The sequence below is a fragment of the Eptesicus fuscus genome, chromosome 24 (genome assembly GCF_027574615.1).
Source record: "Eptesicus fuscus isolate TK198812 chromosome 24, DD_ASM_mEF_20220401, whole genome shotgun sequence".
In the NCBI taxonomy this organism is placed as follows: domain Eukaryota; kingdom Metazoa; phylum Chordata; class Mammalia; order Chiroptera; family Vespertilionidae; genus Eptesicus; species Eptesicus fuscus.
This window is the reverse complement of record NC_072496.1, coordinates 4,029,976-4,056,072: the sequence shown is the minus strand read 5'-3', so window position 1 is coordinate 4,056,072 and position 26,097 is coordinate 4,029,976. Positions and strand designations below refer to the sequence as shown.

General features: G+C 59.8%; 2 protein-coding genes across 8 annotated transcripts in view; both read left to right on the top strand.

Moving 5' to 3' along the window:
• The window catches only part of TTC13 (tetratricopeptide repeat domain 13), a 43,960-nt gene extending 43,008 nt beyond the window's left edge, over positions 1 to 952 (top strand). For all 4 annotated transcript variants that reach the window (XM_028157961.2, XM_028157960.2, XM_028157957.2 and 1 more), the window contains one exon: positions 117 to 952. In XM_028157961.2, coding sequence (XP_028013762.1) covers positions 117 to 231 — 115 coding nt within the window. In that variant the 3' untranslated portion in view covers positions 232 to 952. The remainder of the gene's footprint in view (positions 1 to 116) is intronic.
• A 5,593-nt stretch (positions 953 to 6,545) lies between these two features.
• C24H1orf198 (chromosome 24 C1orf198 homolog) lies at positions 6,546 to 25,130 on the top strand. 4 transcript variants are annotated; one of them, XM_054713008.1, is made up of 4 exons: positions 6,546 to 6,905; positions 15,408 to 15,458; positions 21,927 to 22,388; positions 23,781 to 25,130. In XM_054713008.1, the coding sequence occupies exons 1-4, from the start codon at positions 6,573 to 6,575 to the stop codon at positions 23,835 to 23,837; spliced, it is 903 nt and encodes a 300-aa protein (XP_054568983.1). In that variant the 5' UTR covers positions 6,546 to 6,572; the 3' UTR covers positions 23,838 to 25,130. The 4 variants fall into 4 exon arrangements, with proteins under 4 accessions (XP_054568983.1, XP_054568982.1, XP_054568984.1 ...); XM_054713007.1 differs by having other exon boundaries at positions 21,888 to 22,388; XM_054713009.1 differs by lacking the exon at positions 15,408 to 15,458.
• The last annotated feature ends 967 nt before the right edge of the window (positions 25,131 to 26,097 follow it).

The following is a 26,097-nucleotide window of genomic DNA, read 5'->3' as shown; positions in this document are numbered from 1 at the left end:
CCCACTCGTGGGCTGTGGGAAAGAGGGTAGGACAGTGGGCAGGGATACAGCCTAAGCTTCGCCGTCCTTGTGCAATCGTGTGGCCGTTCACACCCGCCTGTGTTCTTCCCTTTCAGCATCTCGCCTTCGTACAAGACGCTGCCCTCGGTGTCGGAGACGTTCCCCACGCTGCGGTCCATGATCGAGGTGCTGAACGCCGACGCCGCGCCGCGCTGCCTGCAGCCGCTGTAGCCGCGCGCGGGGCTTGTCCAGGAAACGGCCGGACTCCTGCTCCTTAAGTTATTTTTTAAAACGTGGGATTACAAAGACATTAGGTCCTTTATTACTTTTGATACCAATTTTTGATAGGAATTGAATACTTGAAATCGCTTTCTTTACTTTCGGCACCAGAACAGCAATCATGCGGGGATCTGGGGGAGGGAAGGTGTGGGTGTTCGCCAGGGGCCTGCTGGCTTCCACTCGAACGTCCTACGGCTCCTCCCTCGCAGCCAAAGTTTACTTCACACCCAAAACCTAACAGCGAAAGGAGCAGACCAACACGGCAGGCGTGTTGGCATCCCTGCGCAGGTCTGCGTTTTCCCAGGCTTTTTTATTTTATGCACATCGTGCCGGGCGTCTGCCTCCGACTCCCGTGACCTCACCTGCGGGCTCTCCGCTGGGGCTGCCGTGGAGGCGCCTGCGCGGAGCCCGCAGCCCGGAGCGCGGCTTTGGTGCGGACCCAAACACGGAATTACCGAACCATGTTTTTGTGTTTTTTCCTCTCTGTTGGGAAAAATAAACAGGGGTGATGTCTCTGAATCCCTGGTTTTAGACACTGGATCATGTATGCTTTTATTTTGTGAACCAGTTTCACTTCAGGCATAAGAGCATTCGGAAAAGTACCGATCATTCTTCGCAGACAGGGTACATGAGCGTGCGTGAAACGGGCTCATTAAACTATTGCCATTTCCAACCCGTCTTCCTTGTTCTTTGCTTTTGGTTAAAGAGCGAACCTACTCCCTGCGTTCTGTTACCAGTGTTTACGCTCGGCGGGCCTCGCGGGTCCGTGCTCCTGGGATGTAACACCTGGACGTTAGCCAGTGACCCGCCAGGCTCCGCAGGACGCGGCGACCCATCGGGTGGGGCTCGCCCTTCGGACAAACGTCCGTCTGGCCACCCAACGCTAGGATGCTCGGGAAGCCGCCCAGGGCCAGGAAACAGGGTCACCATTGAGTGCTGACCCGAGTTAGGTGACAGCACCGAGCCTGGGGCTGCTGCCTCTGTCAATGGGCTTGAATCACTGCCATGGACAGGAACCGTCCTCTGGTTTAAATTAGTCTGGAAAATTACCGGCCTCGGCCGCGGCCAGGAAAATTCCACTTGTGCCCTGGTCCTGGGCCTACACGTCAGCTGTGACGGCAGCGTGCGCCCGTAAATGCAGGCTGGGCCCTGGGACACCTCGCAAACGGGTCTGCTTGCCTCATGCCCCTGCACAGCTCTAACCTGAAGCGTGGACTTGCTTCCTAGTAAGAGCTCTATCCAGCAAAGAGCCTCTGTACCCAGAATCCAGAAGCTTCCAGCCCAGCCGGCGTGGCTCAGTGGTTGAGTGTCGACCCACAAAGTAGGAGGTCACGGTTCAATCCCCAGTCGGGGCACATGCCTGGGTTTCGGGCTCAATCCCAAGTGTGGGGTGTGCAGGAGGCAGCCGATGAGTGATTCTCATCATTGATGTCTCTATCTCTCCCTCTTCCAATCTGAAATCAATACAAATATTTAAAAAAATAGAATGACATCAGAGGACAGAAGGGCCCCGTTTTGGTTCCTGTGGCTTTGCCCGGAGAAGGCGATTCTGTTCCTTAGACACGGGGGTGCCTCGCCCCTGCTCGGACTTGGTGACAGACCATGGTTATCTCAGTGAAAGTTCTCCCTACGATCGGAGGAAACACCCCAACCCCTCAAAACATTCAGGGCACATTTCCGCCGAGAGTGAATCTGTCAGGTCATCCTGTCTTTCCCTTCCTCCTTGTCTCAGTCATGAACTCAGCCCTCCAACCACACCATGTACCTGCTGGTCTATATCAACCGGGTTTGCCCTGGCCGGTGTGGCTCAGTGGATAGAGCGGCGGCCTGCAGACTGAAGGGTCCTGGGTTCAGTTCTGGTCAAGGGCATGTACCTCGAGTGCAGGCTCAATCCCTGACCAGAGTGCATGTGTCTCTCTCACGTCGATGTTTCTCTCTCTGTCTCTCCCCCTCTTTTTCCACTCTAAAAATGAATGGGGGAATATCCTCAGGTGAGGGGATGAACCACAACAAAAAAATAAGCCAGGCTCACTCCCACCCCCTCCACCCCCACCCCCACCCCCGGCCCATCCTCTCCGGGGGTGGGAGTGGAGCGCAGAGCCCAGGCCGGGCGGCATCTGGAATAACCAGTAACAGATGCCGGATGAGTCATCGTCCTCGGGGCCTGCCCGCATCCCAACAGAAAGCGTCTGTAAGGAAGGCGGCTTCGTCCACCAGCACATACACTGCCCGGCCCTGTCACCAAGAGGCGGCCTGCCCCAAACTGTCATCGTTTGCCACGGTGCCTGGCGTTTCACCCTCGGTTTCCGCAACCGGCCGGCACTGTTAGAGCTGGTCATGGGCGCGGAGAAGCCGGGATGCTGGCCCTGTGGCTTTCCATGACCTCGAGGGTTTCTCCGTGGGGGACTGGGCTCGCAAACTGGGAAAACAAATTCATTCCCCAGACGTCTGTTTGTGTGTGTGTGTTTTAATATGTTTTTATTGATTTCAGAGAGGAAAGAGAGAAACGTCAATGAGGAGAATCATTGTTCAGCTGCCTCCTGCACTGGGGATCCTTGGGATCGAGCCTGCAACCAGGGCATGTGTCCTGACCGGGAATTGACCTCCTGGTTCATGGGTTGATGCTCAACCACCGAGCCACGCGAGCCGGGCCATTCCCCAGACACCTGTACTAACAGCCTACATGACATGTGGCTGACATTCCGCTGTGTCGTTGGCACGTTGGGATGGGCAGCGGAGAGAGAAGAGGAGCCATGCCCTGATCTTCAACCAGGAAGATCACAGTCCTGGAATAGCCATTCGTAAGCCCCAGGGATATGAACATGACATGTGTTTGAACACGACACATACAGCACACACAGGGTCTTCCCCAGGCCTCTCCTCCCTCCTATGACACCCAAAAGGTTGCTGCTGTCATCCCCATCTTTTTGCTTTTTTAAAATATTTTTATTGATTTCAAAGAGGAAGGGAGAGGGAGAGAGCGATAGAAACATCAGTGATGAGAGAGAATCATGGATCGGCTGCCTCTTGCACGCCCCACACTGGGGATGGAGCCCATAACCTGGGCATGTGCCCTGACTGGGAATCGAACCCTGACCTCCTGGTTCATAGGTCGACGCTCATCCACTGACCCACACCAGCCGGCCTATCATCTTTATTTAGATTAACTGCTCGCCATGGGACGAACACACAGGAAGTAGCACCCTTTGGGCCCAGCCGATGTGGCTCAGTTGGCTGAGCTTAGTTCCATGCGCCAAGAGGTCAGCCAAGAGGTCACGGATTTGATTCCCCCGTGAAGGCACATGCCCGAGTTGCTGGCTCGATCCCCAGTAGGGAATGTGCAGGAGACAGCCAATGGATGTTTCTCTCTCCCTCGCTCTCTCTAAAAAACGGCTCTGTTTATATTAATTTTTACAATTCTTACACTAGAGCCATCTCACTAGTTTACCTTATTACATATCTAGAATTTGTCTATTTTTATTTCTCCCCGGGAGTGCATGAATATGCATATTCATTCCCCACCAGTTTCAGCCACGTTCTTTAATTCCCCGAGTGTCTTATAACCTGGAAGGCGTTTCCCGTTAGCTGCCCCTTATCTTCCAGACCGTGGACTTGACATACTTTTTGGCTGACGTCCTTGAATTGTGTCTGTCAGGCCATCTTTATAGCACGACTTCTCAGGCAATAAATTACATTTGGTCTGAAAAGCGTAATCGGGTCGTGCTTTTCTGAAAGCAGCATTCGTTCGTTGCAGCTGCTCTGAAAACCACAGGGGTCCGAGTTTCCGATGTGAATTTCAAAGCAAGTTCCAAGATGTCAATGAACTCTCAAGAACACACGTTTCTATGCCACTCCCTACTAAACAAGGATCCCCAGAAGAAATCAGTGGGACTCAGGTTAGTGTACTGGAATTTGTCTGGGAAAATGTAGCAACTTCAATCCTATACAATAAAAGCCTAATATGCAAATCGACCGGACGGCGGAACGACCGGTCGCTATGATGTGCGCTGACCACCAGGGGGCAGACGCTCAACACGGGAGCTGCCCCCAGCCCTCAGGCCCCAACTGGTGGCGATGGCCAGCCAAGGCGGGTGCCAGCGGAGGGCCCCCTGATTGCCCCGGTGGTCGCCCCAAAATTGGCCCTGATCACCAGCCAGGCCTAGGGACCCAACCCATGCACGAATTCCGTGCGCCAGGCCTCTGGTAGAGAAGAATAATCCCCAAAAGTTCTTCTCATCATACATAGTCTTTCACATACTGTGCAATCCAGGCTCTATCTGGTGGCTGTTCCCAGGATATCATGTTGATAACATTGTTGATAACAACGTCTTGTATTATAGAGCTTGCTACATTCATGACATTCTAAAAATATTTTCTTAGACCTCCTGGGCCAGACGATGATAAGGCCATTTTGCATTTAAAACAGAACTTTGGCCCTCGCCGGTTTGGCTCAGTGGATAGAGCGTTAGCCTGCAGACAGAAGGGTCCCGGGTTCGATTCCGGTCAAGGGCACATGCCCAGGTTGTGGGCTGGATCCCCAGTAGGGGGCATGCAAGAGGCAGCGGATCAATGATTCTCTCTCATCATTGATGTTTCTATCTCTCTCTTCCTCTCCCTTCCTCTCTGAAATCAATAAAAATATATTAAAAAACAAACAAAAAACCCCCAGAACTTTGTAAATTATCTGTACAATTGTGTTCAGAATTATCCCAAGTGTTACTTTGAAAGCAAAGGAACAGCCGAAATGCAGTTTTTGTTTTAAGAGATGATACTGAATTCTCATCTGAGATAGGGTTACAGTCTTGTTCAAATCAGCCAGATGGTAAAATGGATAAGAGCTCTGTATAATTTTTAAAAATATATTTTTATTGATTTCAGAGAGGAAGGGAGAGGGAGAGAGAAACATCCATGATGAGAGAGAATCACTGATTGGCTGCCTCCTGCACGCCCCACACTGGGGATCGAGCCCGCAACCCGGGCGTGTGCCTTTGACCAGTAATCAAACAGTGACCTCCTGGCTCACAGGTTAATGCTCAACCCCTGAGCCACGCCGGCCGGGCTCAGTATAACTTGGATTTTTGTGGTCTGGGCCACACTTCAAAATGACCAACCCGGCCCCCACACTGTTGGGATGTCTCTGCCTAGGGAAACCGGCCGCCCCTCTCCCGGGTGTTGGCAAGCATCTGGCGGCTGAGCTCTCCTGCTTTCTGAGATCCCAAAATAAATCTGTCATTTCACTTGTGGCATCAGAGAAAGCAGAGGCCTGGTGGCATCTCAGGGGCCAAACGCAGGGCAGGCAGCGGGCCCTGACGGGGGAACTCTCTTTAGGGGGAGCGGGAACTAAGTTCCTTTTTAGAACCCCGGACACTAGTCCAGTGGCCTCCTGGCTGCCCTCTGCCCACCCCTCCTGTGTCAGCTCCCCGCGCCAGGACAATGGCCCAGTGTCCTGGGCTCAGAGGAAAGCAGAAGAACCGGGCCGGCGAGGTCAGAGGTTGAGCGTGGACCTATGAACCAGGAGGTCACGGTTCCACGGTCAAGGGCACATGCCCAGGTTGCAGGTCCCCAGAGCTGGGCGAGCAGGAGGCAGCCGATCCATGACTCTCCCTCATCATTGATGTTTCCATCTTCATCCCTCTCCCTTCCTCTCTGAAATCAATTTAAAAAAATATTTTTAAAAAAGAACCTTTAAAAACAGAAGCAGGAGAGGCTCACGGGGGAGGGCACGGGGAGGAACGGGCGGCGGCGGGTCCCTGGGCGCCGGCTCTCCGGGCACATTCCAGGGCGGAAAAGTTTCCTTTGTCAACGTGGCCACGTGGCGCCATGGCGGCCCCACCGGCCGCGGGGCCGGGCCGCGGGGACCAGGGGCCGCGCCAGCCGCCTCCGGAGCTGGCCTGGGGGAGCCCCGAGAAGTGGGGGCCACCACGGGAACCCCGGAGGGCGGACCCGGACCACACCGGGACCTGTGGGGTGTCCTCAGGGGACACAGGCGGAGGCGGAGGGCGGGGTTCCGGGGGGTGGGCGGGGGCGGGAGGCGGGGTTCCCCGGGGTGGGGGGCGCGGAGGATGGGATTCCGGGGGGGCGGGCGCGGGGTAAGGGGGACGGGGTCCCAGGGGGTGGGGGGCGCGGAGGACAGACTCCGGGGGTGGGGGGCCGTGGAGGGCGGGGCTCCCGGGGCGGAAGGGCGCCGATCTCGGGGGGAAGGGCGGGCGCGCGGGGAGGGGCGCGGGGCGGGAGGGCGCGCGGGGCGGGGCGGGGGCGCGGGGCGGGGCGCGGGGAGCGGCGGCCGGCGGGGCATGGCGTCCATGGCGGCGGCGATCGCGGCCTCGCGCTCGGTCGTCATGAGCGGGAACCGGCCCCTGGACGAGCGGGAGCGGAAGCGCTTCTCCTACTTCTCGTCGCTGAGCCCCATGGCGCGGAAGATCATGCAGGACAAGGAGCGGGTCCGCGAGAAGTACGGGCCCGAGTGGGCGCGGCTGCCGCCCGCGCAGCAGGACGCGATCCTCGACCGGTGCCTGGTGGGTCCGAGCGGCCCCGCGCCCCGCGCGCCCGGGGACCCCGAGGAGCCGGCGCGCTTCCCCGGCCTGCGCGGCCCCACGGGCCAGAAGCTGGTGCGCTTCGGGGACGAGGTAGGCGCGGCCGGGCCGGGCCGGGACCGGGACCGGGACCGGGACCCTTGCCCCGCCCCGCGCCGAGGCTGCCCGTCCAGGGGGGAGGGGAGGGGAGGGAAAGTGGGGGGCACCTGCCCGCGCGGAGCCGCCCCGGGTCGTGGCAGCGGGGGCGGGAATGCGAGCGGCGGTCCGGGAGCCGAGGGTCGGCGTGGGGGCTCCCCGGGAGTTTGGGGGGGGGGGGCTCCCCGAGAGCAGGAGGAGGTCTTTAAAGACTCTCCGCTGGGCCGCCCCGGATGCGGGACCTCCCGGGGCTGCTGCTCAGGGTGGACACAGCGGGGTTCAAGCCGGACGAGGGGGTTCCGATCCACCCGCGGGGGGCGCCCCGCACGCTCTAGAGTCGCGTTTGTTGAGCTGCGAGGGGCCCCTGAAATCGCTGAGCGAGATCAGGGGGAGGAAGAGGCGCCTTCCGAGATAAGGGGGGCGTTTCCCGGGGAACCAGCTTTGTTTTGGGGGTGAGCAGGGTGGCCTCTGGTTTCCACCGGAAACACGAAGGGGTGCGTTTCGGGGAGCGCCTGCAGGACTTGGGTCCATCCCTACGGGGATGGCTGGGCCCCAGGGGGCCCCCTGGGAACTGAGGGGGACACAGACTCTGCGAGAAAAGCTCAGGGGCGCCCCGCACCCGGTCACAGGGGCCTGAGCGTCCCGCGCTGCTCAGAAACGTGGGTTGTGTGTTTTTTTTCGTGGAAATTTGTGGACCTGAAGCCTGCCTGCTGCCCTTAGGTGTCGAAGGGTGATTTTTTTTTTTTTTTGGGGGGGGGTGCCTTTGAAACTCAACTTTTGCCAGAAGGAGCGAGGGATGCAAAAAGGAGGTCCGCACGGGCTGGTGGCCAAGGCTGGGGGTGCCAGTGGCCAAGGCTGGGGGTGCCAGTGGCCAAGGCTGGGGGGGTGCCAGGGAGCAGGAGGAGGGCCTGGCCTGGGCAGTTTTTCCAGGGAAGCTGTGGGCTGTGGGAGGGGTTCCAGCTGGGAGGGAGGTTTGCATCCGAGCTCCAGGCTTGGGCTGCGGAGACATTTGTTATTCACAAAAGGTTTGTGGTCCTGAGCCCACGCGGGTGCCAGGGACGTGGCGGGGTGGGTGGGGGTGGGGGACGGAAATAGGCGGCCGCTGTGGATTCATTCTGAAAGCATCCAAGAGCCTCTCTCACCATGGACGTTCCTGCCTCCCCCTCTCCCTTCCTCTCTGAAATCAATGAAAGTATCGTTAAAAATAAATAAATAAATGAAAATGCATCCCCTGGAGCTGGCGAGAGGTTGGCACCAGCCTGGCTCAGGGGTTGAGCATCGACCTAGGAACCAGGAGGTCGCGGTTCGATTCCCGGTCTGGCCACGTGCCGCCGGGGCTGCGGGCTCGATCCCCAGCGTGGGGCGCGCAGGAGGCAGCCGGTGCATGATTCTCTCTCATCATGGATGTTTCTAACTCTCTGCCCCTCTCCCTTCCTCTCTGAAATCAATAAAAATATATTTACAGGGGGGAAAAAAAAAAAGAGTCTCCATTAGACATGAACTTCTGGACGCTTTGCCAGGAAAAAGAGGGTGGGGTAGGCCGCGGGGATGGCAGTATAGGTCGAAAATGTATATTCCCAGAGCGGAGACCTTTCCAGAGCGAAAATATGCATCTCTCCCAAGATGTTCTCAGGGTCTGTGCTCAGAGGCGGGGGGAGGGGGGGGGTAAAAATGCTGGCAGCTCCTCTCTCTGGAAAAGTCATAGAGAAATAAATGCGAGAGGACGTTGACCTGTAAATACTGTACTTACAGATGTTGGCCAGTGCCAGGCCGGCGTGGCTCAGGGGTTGAGCGTTGACCTGTGATGAACCAGGACGTCACGGTTTGATTCTCGGTCCAGGGCACAGGCCCAGGTTGTGAGCTGGATCCTCCGTGGGGGGCGTGCAGGAGGCAGCCGATCCATGATTCTCTCTCATCATGGATGTTCCTCTCTCTCTCATTCTCTCTCTTTCTCTCCTTTCCTCTCTGAAATCAATAAAAAAAAAATATTAAAAACAAAAAACAAACAAAAACCAAACCAAATGTTGGCGAGTGACTGTCAGTCCCCCTCAGTTTGGGGTCTGGCTAAGAATATACCCACGGGCCTGCTCACCGTCAGAAAGCCCCGGCCAGACGAGGGCCCAGGGTCCCTGATGAGGAAGATGTGGCCACGTTCACGTGGGACTGTCCTTCCTGCACCGGGTGCCCGGCTGAGCCCTCGGTGAACGTGCACATCGGGGGGTGTGATTTAAGAACAAGCGGAACTGTTCCGGCCGGACCTGCAGGCGCTTCCAGACCAAACCTGCCCTGTTTGTCGGCCTTGGGCTGTGCCCGACGGGCCGAGAGCAGGCGGCTAAGGCCCTGCCCAGCTCAGCACAGACACAGACACGGCCTCTGAGGAGAGGCCAGGGGACATTGTCCAGGGTCTCTTCCTGCCTGCAGTGGCCGTGGCTTCACGGCACCATATGGAATTGAAAATGCATCCCCTAGCCCGGCCGGCGTGGCTCAGGGGTTGGGCGGCGACCCATGAACCAGGAGGTCACAGTTCGATTCCCAGTCAGGGCACAGGCCCAGGTTGTGGGCTCCATCCCCAGTGTGGGGCGTGCGGGAGGCAGCCGATCCGTGATTCTCTCTTATCATGGATGTTTCTGTCTCTTTCTCTCCCTTCCTCTCTGAAATCAATGAAAATATAGTTAAAAATAAGTAAATAAATAAAAATGCGTCGCCTAGAGCTGGCGAAAGGTTGGCATCAGAGTGGAGACGGTGGTCTCGGGCCCGGGAGGAGGGCCGTTCATGGCGGAGGACTGGTGCCCGGGCACGAAAGGTGATGGATAAGGACAAGGGGGCGGGGGACCCCTGCATCGGCTGCTGGATAGAGCAGGCCTCATGGTGGCCCCAGATTTGTCCAAAAGGGCCCCAAATCGGATTGACCAGGGCACTCGGTCCCTTCCCACGTGATCTGTCTTCTGACGGGGTCCCAGGGGCCCCGAAGCCACCACAGCTGGGAGAATGCTCCCCGGGGCCCTCCGGTTCCTTACCAGCTCGATGCCCTGGCACCCCCGGACGGACCTCTGACAGGTGGGTGCTCCGGGGAACCCCAGCTCCTGCTCTAGCAGCACCAGGCTGGAGTCGGTGGTCTCACGCCCAGGAGGAGGGATGGGCCTTGTTAGTAGGAGATGTAAGAGGACCCGGTGTGTGGGTCCCCAGTGTGTCCCTAAGTCTGTGTGAGATAGAGCCTGGGCTTTGTCGTCAGTCTTGGGTTTGGGGTCCCCATCTCCCAGCATTTAAAAATATATATTTATTTCTTTATTGATGTCAGAGAGGAAGGGAGAGGGAGAGAGAGAGAGAAACATCCATGCTGAGAGAGAATCATGGATCGGCTGCCTCCTGCACGCCCCACCCTGGGGATCGAGCCTGCAACCCGGGCATGTGCCCTGACCGGGAATCTAACCGTGACCTCCTGGTTCACAGGTCGACGCTCAACCACGGAGCCACGCCGGCCGGGCCCCATAGCAGCATTTTAAGTGAGAGGAGAGGGAGAGAGAGAGAGAGAGAGAGAGAAACATCAATGTGAGAGAGACACATGGACTGGTTGCATCCTGCTCGAGCCCCGACCCGGAGCCCCGGATCGAACCCGCAACCCAGGTACATGCCCTTGGCCGGGAATCAAACCGTGACCCTTCCGTCCGAGGGCCAGCGCTCTAACCACTGAGCCAAACCGGCTAGGGCCGCCTTTGGCAGAAAAAGCAAAAGGGAAATCTGAGAGTTGCTTTTCAGCATCCTGGACTTGTTTCGTTTTTTTGTTTTTTGTTTTTTTAAGAATGTGGATGTGTCATTATGGTCCCCACCGCCGTCTGGCAGATCTGTGGATTTTTTAGAAAAGACGACAGGATGGTGTGGCTCTGTGTCCCTGCCCTGGCGTCCTGAGCCCGGGCTCTGGGCAGGAGTTGAGAACGTGGCTGCGAGTCCAGAGCCAGTGGCACAAGCTGCCCTGCAGATGGCGGCGGGCGGGGGGGGGGGGGGGAGGGGGGGTTCCTCTACCCAGAGCAGCACCTGGCAGGTCCCCTGCCCCTGGGGCTCCTGGGAGAAAAGCCAGCAGCACAGGCCCCTCCCCGGCCCCCGCGGCTGCCGGGGAACAGGTTTGGCAGAGAAGTGAAATGGCTAGTTGGCCGTCAGACAGGGAGGGGGCCGCTGAGAGCACCCTGGCTGGTCTGGAGTCACCGTTGGATTGGCAGGAGTCACTTTTACACTCTAAGCAAGAGGTTCCCTCAGTACCGGACAAAATAGCCATTTCTTGAAAAAAAAAAAAAAAAAATAAGACCAGTCCTTTCATTCATTCATTTAATTGATTTCAGAGAGAGGAAGGGACAGGGAGAGAGAGAGGGAGAGAAACATCTACGATGAGAGAGAATCATGGATCGGCCGCCTCCTGCACGCCCCACCCTGGGGATCGAGCCCGCAACCCGGGCCTGTGCCCTGACCGGGAATTGAACCCTGACCTCCTGGTTCACAGGTCGACGCTCAACCACGGAGCCACGCCGGCCGGGCAAGACCCGCCCTTTTAAACTTCCTACTTGTCTTCCTGCTCACTCCCCGGGATCTGCCCTCCACGTGCCCCCTGCTCCCACTGCCACGTGGGCCTGGCTTTCTGTGGGGTCCCTGCAGGCGGGGGCCGGGCATTTGTGTTCCTGGTGGACGCTGCCCGGCAGCTCAGCCAGAACCGCCTTTCTGTTGTCGGAAGTGCCGTCTGTCCTCCGCTCGAGGAAGCGCTCCCGTCAGCAGAGTTAAATATACTGCAAGTCAAAGGGAAAACCATGGACCCCGTAAGTACGTGGGCGGCTGTTAGCCCCGAAGAATAAGCACTTGGTAAAAGCAGAGCATATTGTAGTGATTGGTCCTCACTCCTCCCTCCTCTTTTTTTAGTAGACGTCATTATTGGTTCATTTTATTTTATATTTTTACTAGAGGCCCGGTGCACCGATTCGTGCACCGGTGGGGTCCCTCGGCCTGGCCTGTGTGGGGATCAGGTCGGAACCGGCTCTCTGACATCCCTGAGGGGTTCCGGGTTGCGAGGGGGCGCAGGCCAGGATGAGGGACCCCACCGGTGCACGATCGGGGCGTTCCCTTTCACGCCTCTGCTCCGGGGTCTCTGAGCAAGGCCCCCCCCCCCCCCCCAGGGAACGGGAATATTCACGCGGTTCCACCAGGTGCGCAGTGAGCGCTCGGTCCGGAGCGTCTCCCTTTCGGATGTATTTGGAATAGACGTGACTCTCACAGATAAACCGGAGACAGTCAGCCCTGGCCGGTTTGGCTCGGTGGATAGAGCTTAAGCCCTTGGACGGGAGGGTCCTGGGTTCGATTCCAGTCAAGGGGACGTACCTGGGTTGCAGGCTTGATCCCCAGTCCCGGTCGGGGGTGCGTGCCGGAGGCAACCAGTCGATGTGTCTCTCTCACATGGATGTTTCTCTCTCTCTGTCTCTCCCCCTCCCTTCCACTCTCTCTAATAATCAATGGAAAAATATCCTTGGGTGAGGATTTATAAAACAACAAAATTAAAAAAAAAAAAAATCATAGCCAGTCAGCTCTAGCTGGTTTGGCTCAGTTGATAGAGCGTCAGCCTGCAGACTGAAGGGTCCCAGGTTCGATTCTGATCAAGGGCACATGCCTGGGTTGCAGGCTCCATCCCCAGTAAGGGGGGCGGGGGGCGTGCGTGCAGGAGGCAGCCGATCGATGATTCTCTCTCATGATGGATGTTTCTATCTCTCTCTCCCTGCCCCTTCCTCTCTGCAATCAATAAAAACATATTTAAAACAAATCATAGCCAATTATAGAAGTTACTTGCAACCAGATAAATCTCAAAAGTGAAATACCCAGACCCTTTAGAAGTGGAATTGCAGGAATGACATTTCCTGTGGGATGTGGAGCGCTGGCTGCAGGGAGGGGTGTTTGGGGGGGGGGGTGGGAACAGTAGCCCCATCCAGGCCCCCGGTGACGCCCTGAATCAGGGCCGTGGCGGGTCCGGTTCTGATGCAGCTTTGCCCGCCCCCCCCCTGGCCCCCCTCGCCCCCACTGCCTGGGAGCCCGCTCCGGCCGCCCGCGCTGCCTAGGGCTGGAGCGTGCGGCCAGCGCTGACATCAGAGCTTCGGCCGCATTTTTGTGTGGCATGTTTATTTTTGTCAGGCACTTTATTATTTTTTTATGAGCTCAGAATGGCAGCAATCTCAGGAATGTGCCCCTTGACTCAGTTTCTTGCGGGAGCAAACAGCAGGCTATCGACTTGACACCAAATTGGGGAGAAATCGCAGCGAGACGCTCTCCCCGGCTGACCCCCTTGGCTCAGCAGCTCCCCGCCGGCTGTGACGGGGAGACGGCTGGCTCTCCGAGCTCCAGGCCGAGTGTTTGGTGCTGAGAGTCCCGGACTCAGTCACCCTCTGGGACCGGACAGCTAAGGGGTCCGGGCTGCCTGTCCCGACGTGAGCCGGCTCAGCAGAGGGACTCGGCCTGCATCACTGATGTTTAGAAGGGAGAGCGTGTCCCACGAGGAGGGGAGTGCAGCCCCGGGGTGCCCTGCCCTTGGCCAGGGGCCCCGCGCCCGCCCCTGCCCCTGCACACACTCCCCCTGTCCCGCCCCCCCAGGTGGCCGCTGGGCTGTCCCACCTCCGGACAGAAGGAGCCCCCCCCCCCCCCCCGAATCCCCTTCACTTGGTCCAGGCCCAAATCGAGGTGAAAGGAGTTAGTCCATCAGCCGCCTCTGTTTTCCCATCTGCCAACAAGGTCCCTCTTGTTCCCTGATTTCTGAGATCATAGCATTGTAGGACCTTCGGGTCATTTAGCTCAACTGCACTTTGCCCCCCCCCCCCGCCCCCCCCCCCCGCACCCCCACCCCCACCCACCCACCCGCACAGGGACAGACCCAGGAGCCCGCAGCTGCAGACTCCGGGTCCTAGAGGCTGGCTAAGGCGCATTCCTCCGAGCAGCCCATTGCCATTTTAGGAGGGAAGGAGTTTGTAAATGAAAATAACTCGGGTTTAACGGACATTCCACACGGGAGGGCGGTGGCCCACGCTCCCTCCCATTTTTATTATTTTTATAAACTTTTTTATAAATATATTTTTATTGATTTCAGAGAGGAAGGGAGAGAGAAAGAGAGAGAAACATCCATGACGAGAGAGAATCCTGGATCGGCCGCCTCCTGCACGCCCCCCATTAGGGATTGAGCCTGCAACCTGGGCATGAGCGCTGAGCTGTGAACCAGGAGGTCACGATTCGATTCCCGGTCAGGGCACATGCCCGGGTTGCAGGCTCGATCAGGGGCCCACAGTGGGTCCGCGGCCCGGCTCCCAGCGCCGGCTCTGAAGGGCTCTCTCCAGCACGTTCTGCGCGGGGCGGGCGGGCAGTGGTGTCAGCGTGCGCGTCATGGTCAGGCACTTGCATTAAACGCCTTCTCTTCGCGGATTGTGCCGCCCGGGGCCTTGCAGATCCCCGCCCGCGAGGCAGCGTGGGGAGGCCGGTGGCGCGGCGGCATCCGCCTTGGCGGGAGGTCCCTGCTGGGCCTCTCTTGCTCTTACCCCGCGGACCCCTCACCACAGCCCTGCGAGGGGAGACCGCGTCTCCTTTTGTAACCGGACGACCCAGGGGTCCGGCTGCCTGTCACGACTTGAGCCAGTTCAGCAGAGACAGGGTTGAGTCATACATGAGCGTGTATTCCAGTCCTGCCGGCAGCGAGGAGAGCAGCAGGGCACCCACAAACATCCGCTCTGCTCCCCATAAGCCAGCTGCTTATATTGGGTGGGAGGACGAAGATGACACGGGGAAGGAGGCAAAAGGGTACGTCAAATGGGCAGTTTCCAGGGAATGGGGGCCGGGCATTGGCAAAGGCCTGGGGGTGTGCAAAGGGCTGGGGGTCTTCAAAGGGCGGGCGGCTCTGGTCTCTGCAACAAGGTTGTCAATCGGAGGATGGGCCACATTTCCAGGTGAGCTCCCAGGTCCCACGGCTACTCCCAGCCAGGTGAGCGCGGGCCTTTAATCAGAACGACGCCATCGCGGCTCACAGAGCGTGATGGCTGTCTCTCACCGTCCTCGCTATTCCTGCCCCCTCAGTTTGACGGACGAGGAAACTGAGGCTCAAAAGGCTAATCGTCATCCCATGGCCCCTCGGCTCGTAGGGCTGAGCCCCGGGCCCTAACGCCCCTTCCCTTTCCACCCAACATCTGTCCTGGCCCCCCCACCCACACCCCCCCCCCCGGCGGTCAGCACAGTCTGCCTGGCCCGGGAGCGGTGTGCACCCCCGCGGCCTCGGGAAGGGGGGGGACAGCCAGACCGCGGTCAGCACTGCCTGCCCCAGGGCGTCCCAGCGCCAGGCCTGCTCCCAGCCGGGGCCTGGATGGTTCCTAAAGGTCGGTCCCCCCGCGGCCCCGGCAGACGTTGGCCGGGGGGCGTTCGGGTTCGAGGCTCAGGTTTCCTCTTGGATTCTCGTTTCAGGACATAACCTGGCAGGACGAGCACTCGGCCCCTTTCTCCTGGGAGACGAGGGTGAGTTGGATGAGATCCGGACGTGCCTGGCCTCTCAGGAGGACCAGCGTCCTCGTGTATGTCCCGTGCAGCCTTGGCCGGACTCAGAAGGCAGCGGCCCCACACGGCGGGGGGCGGGGGGGGAGGGTGAAGAGGGGGAGCCGAGGAAGGGGGAGGGCTGGTGAGGAGTTAGCACCCCTCTGGTTGCCTGGGGTGTGGCAGGCTCAGCTCTGAGGGCTTGCTCTGTGGGGCAGAGCTGCGAGCGGAGCTTTTCATTTTAATTATTTTTTATTTTATTTTATTTTATTTTATTATTATTATTTTTTTAATATATTTTATTGATTTTCTACAGAGAGGAAGAGAGAGGATAGAGAGCTAGAAACATCGATGAGAGAGAAACATCGACCAGCTGCCTCCTGCACACTCCCTACTGGGGCTGTGCCCGCAACCAAGGTACATGCCCTTGACCGGAATCGAACCTGGGACCCTTCAGTCCTCAGGCCGACGCTCTATCCACTGAGCCAAACTGGTTTCGGCTAATTATTTTTTATTTTTACCAGAGGCCCGGCGCACGAGATTCACGCACTCGGGGGGTCCCTCAGTCCGGCCTGCGCCCTCTTGCAGTCCAGGAGCCCTCAGGGGATGTCCGACTGATAGCTTAGGCCTGGGGGAGGGGGGATGGGAGGCAGCTGACCTAAGCCGTCAGTCGGACATCCTTAGCGCTGCTGTGGAGGCGGGAGAGGCTCCTGCCACCGCCACTGTGCTCGCCAGCCATGAGCCCGGCTTCTGGCTGAGCGGTGCTCCCTCTGTGGGAGCGCACTGACCCCCAGGGGGCAGCTCCTGCATTGAGCGCCTGCCCCCTGGTGGTCAGTGTGCATCATAGCGACTGTTCGGTCGATTTGCATATTAGCCTTTTATTATATAGGATTCTTTAACCCTTTGCACTCGCTTGCTTTTTTCTCGATTCCTTTATTCTAATGCTAACCATGTCGAGTCACACTCGACATCCGAGTGCAAAGGGTTAAAATATATGTTTATTGATTTCAGAGAGGAAGGGAGAGGGAGGGAGAGAAGCTAAAACAGCAATGATGAGAGGGAATCATGGATCGGCTGCCTCCTGCACGCCCCACACTGGGGACCGAGCCCGCAACCCAGGCACGTGCCCTGACCGGGAATCGAACCGTGACCTCCTGGTTCGTAGGTCGACCCTCAACCCCGGAGTGATGCCGGCCGGGCCCGTTTGGTCTGCTTTTAACTGGAGGAGGATTGGGGGCGGTGCCCAGGTAGCTGTTGGCACGGGACTCGGCTCCCTCCCGGGGCCAACGTGAGGGGGAGGTGCCGGAAAAGGCCCTGAGAACAGTCCGCGGGTGCGGGGCCAGCGGGGGTCCCCCTCGTGCTGGCCGTCACCGCCCGCAGACGCCAGCCGGTCCCTCGGGAGCCCGGTGACTTGAGAAGGCGCGATACAATCAAGTTGGTCTGTCACCCGTCGTCACCGTGTCCCGGCCGCCGGGCGCGTCTTTGTGGGTCAGCGCTCTCCGCCCAGGCCTGTCCCCTCTCCTCTCCGCACGGAGCCACTGGTTTCCCAGCCGCGTCCTCACCTTCGGGCTGACCTGGGGGCCGGGCGTGGGTGGTTTCGGGTTGAGCCTGTGGAGGGCATTCCAGAGAGCCGAGGCCCCTCCCCCTCCCAGGCTTGTCCCCACCTGTGTCCTGTGTCCCAATGAGTCAAGGGCCACTTCCAGGAAGTCCCCCTCCCCCTGCCCCTCCCAGCCTTAGGCTCGGAGCCACCCGCCCCCTGCGACCGGACTTGGCCACTCTCTGCCTTCTGGCTTACAGGCTGGGCAGCCCCTTTGGAGCCCGGCCCGTGTGGCTCAGTGGTTGAGCATCAACCTATGAACCAGGAGGTCACGGTTTCGATTCCCGGTCAGGGCACAGGCCTGGGTTGCGGGCTCGATCCCCAGGGTGGGGCGTGCAGGAGGCGGCCGACCCATGATTCTCTCTCATCGTTGATGTTTCTATCTCTCTCTCTCCCGCTCCCTTCCTCTCTGACATCAACACAAATCCCACACACAGTGGGAACAGCCCGGTGAGGGGAGCCGCGGGCGGTGGCAGAACCCGCAGGAGCAGGGCTGCCCGCACAGCGGTCCCTGCCGCCGCCCGCCACACGTGTGTGACTTGCTGGGACCTGCACGCTCCCGTCCTCCCCGACGACTCAGGTCAGCCGCTGCTGCGTGCGGGCTGCCTGCGTGCCCCCAGCGCCCCGGCTCTGCCGCTCGGGCTGATGGTCGGACACCTGAGGCCGGGGACCCCGGCCACGCGGTCGCGGTCGCGGTCACGGTCGCTGTGCGGGCAGAGCTGAGAGCCCCAGGGCGCCTCTGTGGGCTCCCTCCTTTAGGCCGGCCCCCGGGGTTCCCCCTGCAGAGAGCGAGCTGGTGCCCTGTGGGGACTGGGGTCGCTGCCCAGTGCTCGGGTTCAGAGGTCGCTGCCCAGTGCTCGGGTTCAGAGGTCGCTGCCCAGTGCTCGGGTTCAGAGGTCGCTGCCCAGTGCTCGGGTTCAGAGGTCGTGAAGCACAGCTCTCAGCAGGAGAGCCCTTGATGGGGGCACTGACTGGTCTCCGTGTAGCACCAGCTTCCTGGGATCCCTCTGTCTTCCAGCCCATCCTCCCCGCCTGGTCCCTCCTCCCTCCCAGCTGACCCCCATCCTCCCTCCCCGAACCTCCTCCCTCCCAGCTGACCCCCATCCTCCCTCCCTGGCTCCTCCTCCCTCCCAGCTGACCCCCATCCTCCCTCCCAGCTGACCCCCATCCTCCCTCCCAGCTGACCCCCATCCTCCCTCCCCGTCCCTCCTCCCTCCCAGGCTGACCCAGGTGCCTCTGTTCTGACTTCTCCATCAGAGAAGGAGGCTCGGAGCGGGGCTCAGAGGGAGGCTGCAGGGGCCCAACTGGGGTGGGGGTGGTCGGGCCGGCGTCCTCCCCCTCCTGTCGGCCTGGCAGGCGAGCGGGGGTGGGGAGGGTGCCCCTGGGACCCCGCGGTGGACGCCTCTCTCAGGCTCCTGGTATTTCGAGAGGAAAAAACCCAGCACTTGGAATGCTCCCGGGAGGGGGGAGGGGGCGGGAGCCCAGAGCATGCCTGGCATTCCCGGCCTCTGGGCTGGTCGCTCACCCCACCCCCATCCCCACCCCCACCCCCACTGTACTTTCCATCCCCAAGATGTCTGGACTTGTCCTTTAAAAAAAAAGTATTTTTTTATTGATTTCAGAGAGGAAGGGAGAGGGAGAGAGAGATAGAAACATCAATGATGAGAGAGAATCATGGATTGGCCGCCTCCTGCACGCCCCACACTGGGGATCGAGCCCACAACCCGGGCCTGTGCCCCGACCGGGAATCGAACCCTGACCTCCTGGGTCATAGGTCGACGCTCAACCACTGAGCCACGCCGGCCGGCCGGGCCCTATTTCCCCCTCTTCTCCGTCCTCTCCCCTCTTTGGCGGGACGCGGAGAGCGTGGACGTTCAGGGGTTCGTGGATTTATTAGGATTTGCTCCAGAAAACTGGTCCCTCCCTCCCGACGGCGTCGCCGCAGCCGCTGTTCGGCGTCCAGCTCCGCCGAGGCCGCCAAGCCAAACAGTTGGTTCTGGCCGCCTGCGCGCCGTCCCTGGGACCTTACACATTCCTCGGCAGTGAGTGGGCCCCAAAAATAGACACTGGGCTCCGCTGTGGTCTTTCTGTTTTTAGAACGGACATGGCCAGCCGAGCCCCGGTTCCCCCTGGGGTCACTGACACCCTGTCCCGGCTGGACCGACTCCCCCCGCCCCACCCCTCCCCCTGCACACCCTCCCCAGCCGGCTCCTTGGTGGGGCTTGGACACTGCGGGTGGGGCTGTCAGCATCGCCGATGGGAGAGAGCTTCCTATTCACCCCTCATCTCTCCTCTCAAACATCCAAGGCCAGCCCTGGCCGGTGTGGCTCAGCGGATAGAGCGTCGGCCTGCGGACTGAAGGGTCCCGGGTTCAAGTCCAGTCAAGGGCACAGGCCCGGGTTGCAGGCTCGATCCCCAGTGTGGGCGTGCAGGAGGCAGCTGATCCGTGATGCTCTCTCTCTTCGTTGATGTGTCTGTCCCTCTCCCTTCCTCTCTGACATCAATTAAAAATAAAAAATAAATGGAGGGCTACCTGGACCTCCTACCCACCTGCCCGGCCGTCCGCGGCCGCTGCGTCTCACCCATCCGTCTCCCCGGGCGGGGGGCTCCCCGTGGCTCTGCACCGCGGTCCGGGGCGGGGTCACCTCCTCCCCCAAGGATGCTCTCTCCACACCTGGAAAACGGACTCTCTTCCCAGAAATGAGAAAATCGCCCCTGGAGCTTGATGGTCTCTCGGGCGCTCACCACGGGGTGCAGAGGATGTCCCCCACCAGGGCTGCCCCTCTCCCGCGCTCTGGTCTGTCCCCCGGCCCGACGGGCCCTGCCTGTCAGAACCTGCCGTGCGGCGTGACCTTCAGAGGCAGGTCGGAGGGGAGGAGGTCACAGCCCCGGGCAGGCCCAGACCCGCTCCGTCTCGGAATGCTGGAGCCCTGAGACCCAGGGAGACGAGATCGAACAGGAGAAAAGACCCATCTCCCTCTCTCCCTTCCTCCGGGGCCTTCCCAGCGGGGTGCGCCTTAAACACTAAAAACAAACCCCTCGATCTGGGGGGGCTGTGGGCGGAGAGCCGGCACCCTCACAGTTGGTCAAGGAGGACTGTTTTACAAACATATATATTTTTTATTTCAGAGAGGAAAGAGGGAGAGAGAGGGAGAGAGAGAGAGAAACATCCATGATGAGAGAGAATCATGGACCGGCTGCCTCCTGCACGCCCCACACTGGGGATGGAGCCCGCAACCCGGGCATGTGCCCTGACCAGGAATCCAACCGTGACCTCCTGGTTCATAGGTCGACGCTCAACCACTGAGCCACGCCAGCCGGGCCAGGAGGGGCTGTTTTTTAAAGGAGGTTGTGGTCCTATCTTATTTGCACGTCTGCCTGGGGGATCGGACTCCGGGTCAGATACCCAGGGATGTTTTCCTCCGGGATGTTTTCCTCCATCTTCATCCCAAAGCCCCCAGACCTGGTCAGCCCGCAGTGCCCTCTCTGCTCGCCAGGGGACGCCCTCCCGGGAGGAGCGGGGACGGGTCCCCGTGTGCCCGAGGGGCCGAGGGAGCAGGCCCGTCCCCGCTCGAGGAGGTCACACCCAGCCCAGTGCTGCCCGCGTGTCCTTCCCACTCGCCCACGCAGCCTGGGCCCCTCCCGGCGCCTCTGGCCCGGCCCAGCGTCCCCTCCCCTCCCCCTCCCCTCCACGCAGGCCAACAGCCTGGCTTTCCGGAGGCTTCTCCGCAGGGTCCCCGCGGGAGGAATTCCTGCTCCCAAAAAAGCCGGGGGCTTGACGGAGGCCTCACTTGTCCTCACACTGCAATTTCCACATCAAAGTCGGCTCTGTTCTCGGAGTCGGGTTGTTTTTTTTTGTAGTTTTTTGGTTTTTAGCCATTTGCTTATTTAAAGCGACCATCATCTCTGTATCTATTCTGTCCTGGAACTTGGAAAAGGCCCTGGGTGCAGATGGTTTACTCAGAAACAGGCTTGTAAAAATCCAGTGAGATCCCGGACACACTTCACCTAGGAGTCGGGCTGCGGACAAGGCTGCGGGCTGTCCACGCGGACGCCCCTCCCCGCGGCCCCTGGCTTTTTGCGGTGGATGTTGTTAATCCTCACCCGAGGATATATATATATATATTATTTTTTTTTCCATTGGTTTTTAGAGAGCGTGGAAGGGAGGGGAAGAGAGAGGAACATCGAGGTGAGAGAGACACGTGGGTTGGTTGCCTTCCGCACACGGCCCAGGCGGGGTCTGGGTTCGAGCCCGCAACTGAGTACGCGTCCTTGACCGGAATCGAACCCAGGACCCTTCCGTCCGTGGGCAGCCGCCGCTCTACCCACTGAGCCGCACCGGCCAGGGCTCTGTGCTTGGGATTTGAACTTGAGTTCTTTGTGGCCTTGTCACCACCCTGGGTCTCATCACAGGACTTGGGCTTCTCTGTTACCCGTATCGGGAGCCCATATACAGGAAATGGAGGCCCGGCTGGCGTGGCTCAGTGGCTGAGCGTTGACCTATGAGCCAGGAGGTCAGGGTTCCATTCGAATTCAGGGCACATGCCCAGATTGCGGGCTCGATCCCCAGTGTGGGGCGTGCAGGAGGCAGCCGATCCGTGATTCTCTCTCATCATGGATGTTTCTATTTCTCTCTCCTTCTCCCTTCCTCTCTGAAATCAATGCAGATAATATTTTAAAAAGAGAGAGAGAAAGTTCTAGAAAACGGACCACCAAGCTTGGTTCTCGCTGCCGGGCTGGGGGCTGTGTGCGCTGCGTGCCGGTCGCCGGGGTTCTAAGGGTCCTCTCTGTTCTCTCCCCCCCGTGCCCCGCGGCAGAGCCAGATGGAGTTCAGCATCTCCTCCTTATCCATCCAGGAGCCCGGCCCCCAGGCCCTCCGGCCGGCCCAGGGCGGCAAGTCCTCCAGCCTGGACGCCCTGGGCCCCGCCCGGAAGGACGAGGAGGCCACCTTCTGGAAGATCAACGCCGAGCGGTCCCGCGGGGAGGGCCCCGAGGCCGAGTTCCCCTCGCTGACCCCCAGCCAGATCAAGTCCATGGAGAAGGGCGAAAAGGTCCGGCCCGCCAGCTACCGGCCAGACCCCGCCCCGAGGGACAAGGAGGACAAGGCGGAGCGGCCCGGCCACCTGCGCGCGGAGCCGCTGGCCCTTCCCGGCGCCGGCGTCCCGCCCCAGGGACCCCCGCCCGTGCAGGCGGGCACCGGGGCGTCCGAGGAAGGCGCCCCCTCGGAGCCCGTGGGCAAGCCGCTCTCCCCCGCGGCCGGCCCGATGGATGGGGAGACGGCGGCGGATGAGCTGTTCTCCGAACCCGGCGCTGCACAGGTGGGGGGTCCCGCTGCGGGCGGGTGGGCCTTGCTCTGGGAGGGACCTGGGCGTTTCCACCTCCGGGATGCTGTGAATCGTGAGCACAGACCTGTCCGAGGTCCTGCTTTCGTGGTTTTATTTGGTTTGGTTTTGTTTTGTTTTGTTAATCCTCACCCCAGGATAGGATATTTTTCCGGAGAGAGTGGAGGGAGAGAGGGAGAGAAGCATCGATGTGAGAGAGACACATCCATTGGTTGCCTTCCAGCACAAGCTACCACCAGGGCCGGGGATGGAGCCGCCATCCAGGCACGTGCCCTTGATAGGAATCGAACCCAGGACCCTTCAGTCCGAGGGCCGACGCTCTGTCCACTGAGCCACACCGGCCAGGGCTCCAGTTCCCCGGGGTAGATCCCAGAAGCGGCATCGCGGGGGCAGGTGGTGGCTCCGCGTGTAACTCTGAGGAGCACCCGTTCACATTCCCACAAGGAAGAGTCTGGTTTCCCCACATCCTCGCCAATGCTTGTTATTTTTTTCTCTTTTTTAAAAAAAAATATATTTTTATTGATTTCAGAGCGAAGGGAGAGGGAGAGAGACAGAAACATCCACGATGAGAGAGAATCATGGACCGGCTGCCTCCTGCACGCCCCACACTGGGGATGGAGCCCGCAACCCGGGCGTGTGCCCTGACCGGGGATCGAACCCTGACCTCCTGGTTCATAGGTCAACACTCAACCATTGAGCCATGCCCGCCGGCCTCCCCACACTTTTTATTCTCTCAGCTTTGCAAGCTGTGTGTGTGTGCGTGTGTGTGCGTGTGTGTGTGTGCACGTGTGTGTGTGCATGTGTGTGTATGTGTGTGTGTGTTACATCAGAAAGACTATTTGTAACGTGTTCTCTTATTCCGTGATGACTACATGTACACATGCCTGTCTTTGCTGTGTAGGTTGGTCTAGCAGCTGCTCACAGGCATGTCTGGGGACAGAGAGGAGAGTGGATCCGGGCCGAGTGTAGCTAGCATTGAATTTGATTTTTTTTTTTTAATTTTTATTGTTGATAGTATTACAGATATCTCCCCTTCCCCCCATTCCTCCCTCTCCCAGCCCCTACCCATCCCCCCCGGTCCTCACCCCCCTTTTGCCCGTGTCCATGGGCTGTGAGCTGTAAGTACACACGCTCTTTGGTTTATGTCTTCTCGTCCCCCCAGCCCCACCTCGAGGCACGTCGGTCGCACTGAATCTGATTTTAAGATTTTCCGGTTCCAAGCGCCGAGGCCACTTGCGGTCAGGGAGCCTCGCCCACGGAAGCCGGCTCCCTCATTTGGGTCATGTTAAATGAGGCGCCGTTTTTAGGTTACGCGGCGCTAAAAAAAGGCCGCCTGCTCACCCGCGGGCGTTTCTGTCTCTCCCGCAGGTCTGCGCCAGCAGCGTCATCCTGAAGACGGGGTTTGATTTCCTGGACAACTGGTAAACCGTGCCAGACGCACGCGCACAAACCCCACCGAAAAACCAAGAACCCCCGGAGATCCCCGCCGCGGTGCGGCCGGCGGGGCCGGTGGAGCGGGCAGCCTTTCCGTGGGGCGTTCCCCCGGTCTCTGTACGCAGTTTTTTTTTTTTTTTTAATCTTTTGGAAACTGGTAGAGAATCGCCGAGTCCAGATTTCCGGATCTCCCCCCTTTTTGCTAAGACCCGACGACTTTGCCATTTTCCACGACTTGACGCCCGACGTGTCGCGTTTGGGGTTTGTCAAGACCGTCGGGCATTCCTGTCGCGCGTCCTGTCACTCCAACGTGTGTTCCGGCCGCAGGGGGTTCCCCGCCTCCGAGAAAGGGCTCTCTGTCCACCAGTCACAGAGGTGACAAACGTGGCCTCCCTCCCTCTCCTTCTCCTTCATTCCCCACCCCCACCCCCCTTTTTCTCCTTGTGGGTTTCCTTGGATGGATGACCTTGGATGACCTTGGATGGGTGGTGGTTGGGGATGTCCTCAGCAAGGTGGCATCAGCATGCCGGCAGGGTCCGTCACTCGAGGACCCTGATTAGTTGCAAGGACCCTCCAGCCCGACCCTGGCTGGGGCTCCTTCATCCCCCCCGGCCGGTCCGCCTTCCGGGCATCACGGACCCTCCCGAGCCCCGCCCGCCCGCTCGCAGGAGCTCAGGAGCCCAGTGTCTGCGGGGACGTGGAGACCTCTGTCGTCATAGCAACGGCGTCTCCCGGTGGGAGAAGGACCTCGAGGCTCCCTGCTGCTCCAGTGGGCATGGCTCCCAGGCGGCCCCGGGGAGCAGGGCGGCCCCTGCACCCGCCCCCCACCCCCCCACCTCCAGCCCAGAGCTGCGTGAACCCCGGGGTCGCGCCCCAGCGTGATGGACCCGCCCCTCTCACTGTGTTCTGCTCACCGACGCCTTAACCCCGCCAGTCCTGCCAGCCAGCACCTGGGCTCAGGGTCCACGCCTGTGTTTTTGTGGGTTTTTTGTTTTTTAAACCCGCCTCTTTGTTTCCCGGGACAGAGCTGAAAGGACTTCCAGAATGTTTTCTCTGGCTCCGAGGGGAGGCCCGCGGCCACGCTCCTGGGTTGTTTTTTCCAGGAGAGTTTCTGCCAAGGCCGCGGCTCAGCCCGTGTGGGGCTTGGCTCCCGCCAAGTGCTCCGTGTCCCTAAACCTCCTCTGGCCCCTGGGGTCCTGGATGCGACCTTCCTCCTTCTGCTGACTGTCTCATGTTTTTTTTAAAGAATATATTTGTATTGATTTCAGAGAGAGGGAGGGGGAGGGAGAGGGAGGGGGAGGGAGAGACTCCTGCATCGGCTGCCTCCTGCGCGCCCCGCACTGGGGATGGGGCCCGCAACCCGGGCACGTGCCCTTGACCGGGAATGGGACCCTGACCTCCCGGTTCACAGGTCGACGCTCAACCCCGGAGCCACACTGGCCGGCCGGGCTGCTGACTACCTTGATTGCGGCAAATACAGGTTCTTCCCGTGCCGGGTAAATGTAGTTGAACTAGACAAGGGCAGAGACGTTTCCAGCGAGGTGTTAGGGCACGGAGCCTGAAGTCCAGGCGGGAGCAGTTGGGGGGGTGGGGGGGACCCTCCCTCCAGCCCCGACGGGGGCAGCGAGCACTCTCAGACCCCAGCCCAGAAAGCGGGGTCCCTTAAGAACCGGGAGACGTGCAGGCGTGAGCTTGCGTTCCCCCGTGTTGGTAGCAGGATAGAAAGATCCGTGTCCTGGGACCATCCCCACGAGGTGATGTCTGGCTGTCTGTCCTGGGAGACGATGCAAATCTCTCTCCCACTTTCTCACGGAGCCCCTTCACGGCCTCCTGGGAAACCCCAGAGGGGTCCCGAGTCCTGTTGCTTTGCTCCACTTTGGGAAGGAAAGGAACCGGAGAGAGAGAAGCAACGGCCCGGAGGACGCCGGCCCTGCCCGAGGTCTGCACCCCGCCTGACCTGGGGGTCCTCCTCGGATCCGCAGCAGCCTGTGTCCTCCTGGGAATCCATGCCCCGTGCCTGCAAATCGGGGGAAATGAAGCTCTTATGCTTGCCACCTTTTTTCCCTCCCTGGGCATCGGGACGGAGCTTCTAAAACCAGGAGTTTCTGTTTATTATTATTTTTTTTTTAAATACACCCTTTTCAGCGGAAGCCTATATGTGTTGGGGTTCACGGCCCCCGCGCCCCGGATTCAGCCCAAGGATCCAGCGTCTTGCTCCGGGCGATTGTCTGGCAGACTCTCCCGAGAAGCC